Source organism: Delphinus delphis, chromosome 15, assembly GCF_949987515.2.
Source record: "Delphinus delphis chromosome 15, mDelDel1.2, whole genome shotgun sequence".
Classification (NCBI taxonomy): domain Eukaryota; kingdom Metazoa; phylum Chordata; class Mammalia; order Artiodactyla; family Delphinidae; genus Delphinus; species Delphinus delphis.
In genome coordinates, this window is record NC_082697.1 from 71528496 (window position 1) to 71535455 (window position 6960).

General features: G+C 43.5%; 1 protein-coding gene across 1 annotated transcript; it reads left to right on the forward strand.

Annotated features, from left to right (window-relative positions):
- The first annotated feature begins 720 nt into the window (after positions 1-720).
- Positions 721-3557, forward strand: LOC132438111 (coiled-coil domain-containing protein 25). Its single transcript, XM_060031992.1, has 2 exons — positions 721-999; positions 1103-3557. The coding sequence occupies exons 1-2, from the start codon at positions 756-758 to the stop codon at positions 1483-1485; spliced, it is 627 nt and encodes a 208-aa protein (XP_059887975.1). The 5' UTR covers positions 721-755; the 3' UTR covers positions 1486-3557.
- The last annotated feature ends 3403 nt before the right edge of the window (positions 3558-6960 follow it).

Genomic DNA, 6960 nt, shown 5'->3' on the forward strand with positions numbered 1-6960 from the left:
TTGGCCATTTGTTTATCTTTTCTGGAGAAATATCTTCAAGTCCTTTGCTCATTTAAAAATCTTTTTGTTGTTGTTTTTAAGAGTTCTTTGTATATTCTGAATAACTCATCAGATGTATGATTTACAAATTTCTCCCATTCTGTGGGTTGCCTTTTCACTGTTGGTAGTGTCCTTTGATGCAACTGACTTTTGTGTTGTGTACCCTGTAATTTTGCTGATCGAGTAGCTTTCTTATGGATTCTTTGGAATTTTCTCTATATAGGATCACCTCATCCGTGAGTATTTTACTTTTTCCTTTCCAGTTTGGATGCCTTTTCTTTTTCCTGTCTAATTGGCTTGGCTCAAACTTCTAGTATTATGTTGAACAGCAATGGTGATAACATGTGTCCTTGTTTTGTTCCTGATCTTGGGAGAAAAGCTTTCAGTCTTTCACCAGAGAATGTTGGCTATCAGTTTTTCATAAATACCCTTTATCACGTAACGCAGGGGTCCCCAACCTTTTTCGAACCAGGGACTGGTTTCATGGAAGACAATTTTTCCACTGGTTTGCGGGGGAATGGTTCAGGTGGTAATGCAAGCGATGGGGAGAGACAGATGATGCTTCACTCTCTCGCCCACCTGCCGCTCACCTCCTGCTGTGCGGCCTGGTTCCTAACAGGCCGTGGATTGGGCTCTGGGAGTTGGGGACCCCTGATGTAAAGAACATTCATTCCGCCGCTGCTCGGCGCTGGAGTCGCCATGCCGCCGCCGGGATCATGGTGTTCTACTTCACTAGCAGCAGCGTTAACTCATCTGCTTACACTATTTACATGGGAAAGGATAAATATGAAAATGAAGATCTGATAAAGTATGGCTGGCCTGAAGATATTTGGTTTCATGTGGACAAACTCTCTTCGGCTCATGTATACCTTCGATTACATAAGGGGGAGAAAATAGAAGACATTCCAAAGGAAGTACTGATGGACTGTGCCCATCTTGTGAAGGCCAATAGCATTCAAGCCTTCCACAGGGATAGCTCACTCATAAGGAGCTAAGCCCAAGCGTCTCACTCTCAGGAGTCAATAGCAGAGAATGCTGAGGAGTGAAGAAGATTGTCTTTGCTGCTGCAAGATGAACAACGTCAATGTGGTTTATACCCCGTGGTCTAACCTGAAGAAAACGGCCGACATGGATGTGGGACAGATAGGCTTTCACAGGCAGAAGGACGTGAAAATTGTGACAGTAGAGAAGAAAGTGAATGAGATCCTGAACCGATTGGAAAAGACCAAAATGGAGCGGTTCCCAGACCTAGAGGCAGAGAAAGAATGCAGAGACCGCGAAGAGAGGAATGAGAAGAAAGCCCAGATTCAGGAAATGAAAAGGAAAGAAAAGGAAGAGATGAAAAAGAAGAGGGAGATGGACGAACTTAGGAGCTATTCATCACTAATGAAAGTTGAGAATATGTCTTCAAATCAGGACGGCAATGATTCAGATGAATTCATGTGAATGGAGAAAAGGACCTTTTAAAGATGTGAATTTAGGGACAGTTGCAGAAGTTTTGATTTCATCTGTGTTCTGAGTCATAAACAACAACCAACCAAAATAATATTCTACAAATATTACCAACTTCGGAGTTAAAAAAAATTGTTCCCTTTTCTGCTTTCAGAAAAGGAGCATACACACACACACACACACACACACACACACACGCACACACACACACGTACACAATATAGTTGGACTTGAAGACAGCATATAACTTTAGGAAGGTGAAAATATTTTTGCCAGAGCATGTCCTGGTACCTCATGAAGGTTGGCTGCCCTTGTTCTTGGAATGTTCCCCTCACCCCCGATTTCCTGATTAGAAAAAAAAAAAGCATGGGTTTTGAAGGTGATAGTGATGTTTTCAGAAGGTTGCTGGCTTCAATGGTCACGTCCCATTGTGCCCTGTGAGTCTGTTAGCAGAGCTGCCCTCAGCTCGTCCAAGCTTCCACGTGCTACATCCTTCCTTTTCCCATTGAGAGCCTCCATCCAGGTACCATCAGGCTTAAATAAATAGTTGGTGTTAATCAAGGTTGGGCCTTTGGCGATTTTTACCTGAGCACCGAGTAACCCCAGCTGCGTATATTAAACTTCAGGCTCCAGAGGCATTTCTCAGCAGTGAGGGGAGAAATAGGAAGGGATGCTCTGTGGATCATTTTGAAGATGTAGGTTACCTGATTTTTGTCTTGGGATGTAGCATAAAGCACAAGTCTACTTGGCAGTTATGGTTTTAGAAAGAATTAAGCATTTCACTAGCCAGCCAAGTAGTTTATTTACCTTGAAATAATATTTATTTTGAGTTAGAACCCCAGAGTGCAGATTTCTCAATTGTAGACTCAGTAACTTAATATGTAGCCGTCCTACCCATCCGCACCACCTGCCCTCCAGGATGATTCTGAATAGAAGATACATTTTTATTACAGCCTGCAAGGCAACCCGTGTGGCAAGAGATAGGACAAGACAATGAAAGGGGAAGGCACAAAGCCTGCAGGTCAGAAGGCATGCAGACGCACATTCTAACCACATGCAGAGTCTGCAGCTGTATTCTAACCCAGCAAAAATACCTCCTCCAGCAGATATTCCACCTGTAACAGCACTTTGGAGTGGCGGGTAAAACCACAAGACTTCAGGGTTTCTGTTTATCCCAAGCTGGTGTATGGGGTTGAACTGGAAGATTTCCTGAGACATAACTCGGCCAAATTGTGAGAAGGGGTGTGGGAGATGACTCCAGAAATTTGTGATTGTGTGTGTATATATGTCCAGTCATATTCAGCCTGGAGTTCTATGAGTTGGAAATGTAATAATAAAGACTCGTTTTTAAAAAAAAAAAAAAAAAAAAAAACAAAAAACATTCATTCCCTTCTATTCCTAGTTTTCTATTGTTTTATCATGGAAGGGCATTGCGTTTTGTCAAATGCCTTTTCTGCATCAACTGAGATGCTCATATGGGTTTTTCTTTGTCCTATTAATGTGGTGTATTACACTGACTGATTTTCTTACATTGAACCACCCTTGCATTTCTGCAATAAACCCTTTTGGTCATGGCATATAATCCTCCTAATATGCTGTTGAATTTAGTTTGCTTGTATTTTGTTGAGAATCTGCTAAGAACTTCTATCTTTCCATCCACTTAAGTGTGTTTATATTAATTTCATGCAGTAGATTTAACAGCTGCTTTATAGGTTTGTTTTTCTTTAAATTAATTAATTTATTTTTGGCTGTGTTGGGTCTTCTTTTCTGTGCGAGGGCTTTCTCTAGTTGTGGTGAGCGGGGGCCACTCTTCATCGCGGTGCGCGGGCCTCTTACTGTCGCAGCCTCTCGTGGCGGAGCACAGAATCCAGACATGCAGGCTCAGTAGTTGTGGCTCACGGGCCCAGTTGCTCCGTGGCATGTGGGATCTTCCCAGACCCAGGCTCGAACCTGTGTCCCCTGCATTGGCAGGCAGATTCTCAACCACTGCACCACCAGGGAAGCCCCGCTTTATAGGTTTTGATATGAGTTGGCATGTCAATGGACTTTTCGCTTGAGAATTGGTCACATGGTAATTCTGGAAGATATCTTGGACATTTTGAATATTATGTTGTGAGACTCCAGATTCTGTCTAAATCCCCTCAAGAATATTTTTGTTTCGGCAGGCAATTTAACCTGTCAGAAAGATAGGGTTCCTTAGACGTTTTAGCTGCCTGTGCCACCACTACAGCTCTAGCTCTATGAGACGGGGCCATACTTGGGCCAAAATAGGAAGAGAAACAGAACGGTGATTCCCCTTCTTTAGACAAGTGTCCCCTTTTCCTGGTTCCTCTGCCCAGACAATAATAGTTTTAGCTGCTAGAGCTAAAGTGCTGCAGCCTTGCAACTTTTGCCTGCTCTTGGGGGCCAGCAGAGGAAAAAAAGAAATGGATTTCCTATTATATTCTCCAGCTCACAGGGTCCCTTTTCCCGGTCCTCTGGCCAAAGCTAAGCTGGGTTCTTTTGGGGGTTTTGCAGCCTGACCTCAGAGGTGAAAGCCATGAAGAAGGAAAAACACCAGGAAACTCAGCCCTGTAGGGACTGCATAAGTTTTGACTCCCCCTCCCTAATCTGACTTATTTTTCAGAATCCTCAGGTAACTTTTTGTATTTTTTCCAATTTTTGGTTATAATCAGTTGGAGATAGGCTGTAGTGGGCTTAAATCTTGACCAGCACCAGAAGTTGGGAAGCAACTTCTGAGAACTCATGATCTGTGCTTTCACACAATTTCACAAGAGCCAATACTGTTGCTTTCCATCTACACTTGCATAAACTGATGCTAGGAAGTTGCATCTGAGAACTGTGAATTTGAGCTTGCTTTCACAAAAATGACTGTCTTAGCTACATTTTCTCAAATTCATAACAGGAAAATTTATGAATCTAAGCTTAGCTTTCACAAAAACTGTTTCATTCTTATTTCATCCAAATTTGCTTGAACATACTTTTGAGACATTTTGATTGGAGTTTCTTTTAACAAAAAGTGTTTTTTATCCTCTAGGTTTGCTCAAACTCCTGCTGAAGTCTTGAAAACTTTTGAATCTGACCTTATTTTCATAAAAGACTATTGTTTCAGCTAGATTTGTACAACTGAGAAATTCTGTGAACTCTTGAGAATTCTGAGAAAAACTTGTGAAGTTGAGCTTTTCACAAAAACTGAACGGCGTGGGACTTCTCTGGTGGTCCAGTGGTAAAGAATCTGCCTTCCAATGCAGGGGACGGGACTTAGAACCCTGGTCAGGGAACTAAGATCCCACATGCCGTGGGGCAACTAAGTCTATGCGCCACAACTACTGAGCTCGCGTGCCTCAGCTAGTGTGCCTGCATGCCGCAAACTACAGAGCCCACGTGCTCTGGAGCCTGCACGCCACAACTAGAGAAGAGAAAACCCACACGCCACAACTGGAGAGAAGCCAGCAAGCCACAACAAAGAGCCTGAGTGCCGCAACTAAAACCTGACACAGCCAAAATAAATAAATAAATAATTTTTAAAAAACCCCTGAAGGTCGTGCATTGGCAGAGGTCATATTTTGCCTCCCTCCATAAGGCCAGGCTGAGGCAGAATCATGTTGAACGTATTCTAGGCCTCCGTCAATAATGCCATGTGGGGCTTCCCTCGTGGAGCAGTGGTTGAGAGTCCGCCTGCCGATGCAGGGCACACGGGTTCGTGCCCCGGTCCGGGAAGATCCCACATGCCACGGAGCAGCTGGGCCCGTGAGCCATGACCGCTGAGCCTGCGCGTCCGGAGCTGCGCTCCGCAACGGGAGAGGCCACAACAGTGAGAAGCCCGCGTACCGCAAAAAAAATAAAATAAAAAATAATGCCATGCGGTACAATTCCAGGTGGCACCAATCACTCTGTCTGTATCTAGGGCAGGGATTGGGGCAAATCTGGTCCGTGGATTGTTTCTGTACAATCAGTTAGCCAAGACTGGATTTTACATGTTTAAAGAGTTGTTCAAAAGAAAAAAGGTGTATGTGACAGATCACATGTGGCCTACAAAGCTTAAAGTATTTAATATCTCGCCCCAGACAGAAAAGGCTCTGACAACACTGTTCAGTGGTTACCAGTTCTAGACTGGAAAATGGAAAGGGGCTTCTTGGAAGTGGGCAACACAATGACTCTACCTTCTGCCAAAGGACGCTAAACTGGCCAAATTTAGTACGGGGAAGCCTAGTCTAGAGATGCAGATTCTTCAGCCTTTCCATCACCTCTCCTCCCTGGTTCTACTGCCTCCGTGGCCACTCCTTTCTTTGGCTTCCCTTTCACCTACCACTCACATGTTGAGAGTTCAGTCATTAGCTGCCTCCTCCTCTATGCTGACCATTCCTGAACTATAATTATCACTAAGTACAACGGTTAAGAGCTAGGATCATAGAGTCAGGCTGCCTTATTGTGCCATCTATCTACCGCGCTTCCTAGTTATGTGATCTCAGGCAAATCACTTAACGTCAGTTTTCCCAACTATAAAATAGAGATAACAGGGTTATTCTAGAAGGATTAAATGAAGTAAGGCATGTAAAGCACCCAGCATGTGAGCAGTCAATAATCTGGCTCTGATAAATGTTATGCACTACTGTACTTTTGACAACCATTTATAAGCCACTCAATCCGGTATCTTTTGTTCTTTTCCTTCTGCGACAGACTAATAATTGTGCCCCCATGGTCCACTCTCTTCTTTTAATAATATAACCCCCAAGTTTAAATGAACACACAACCATCCAGATAGAGGCATTTTCGCCTTCTCCACAGGATGGTAAGAATTTGAGACTAGGTTCTAGCCCATGGGATCAGGGTAATTTCCAGGCCCTCTATTTTCTCTTCCCCTTTCTATGGGCCTGAACAATGATGTGGGGCTGGTGCACTAGCTTCAACCATACAGATGAGAACCACCACCTAGGGGATGGTGAAGCATTAAGACAGTAGGACCTTGAGTCCCCAGATGATCCTGTAATATAGTTGTTTGACTCCAAGCCAGGGCCACTCACCTACCTCTGGACTGTCACATGAGAACTAAACTATTTTGTGTGAATCATTGCTTTGGAGTCCGTTTGTTAGAGCAGCTTAATAGTCTAATTAATATGCATCCCAAACCTTAACCTCCAACTGCCTTGTTTATGTCCCAGAGGAACCTCAAACTCAACATTCGTAAAACCAACCTCATTATCAAACCCACTCTGCACCCCTGCTCTTCTTGTATTTCTGTACACACAGACTAGCCCAACAATTTCTTGATAACATCCCTATTGTCAATTTATCCCTTGAGATATCTGTCGCTTTTACTACTCTCAGATTCAACCTGTCACAGAACCCCACAGCTTGACACATACATCCCTCTTCTATCATTCCCTCACCTCTAACCCCAACCCAATCCTGGCTTTATTTATTTATTTTTAAAATTTATTTATTTATTTAGACTGTGTTGGGTTTCAC

Bases quoted from the DNA above. Each gene is read 5' to 3' on its own strand.
- LOC132438111 (XM_060031992.1), top strand. From the start codon at position 756: ATGGTGTTCTACTTCACTAGCAGCAGCGTTAACTCATCTGCTTACACT. The intron at 1,000-1,102 runs CCTTCCACAGGG...ATTGTCTTTGCT, and splicing joins GAAGGCCAATAGCATTCAAG to GCTGCAAGATGAACAACGTC.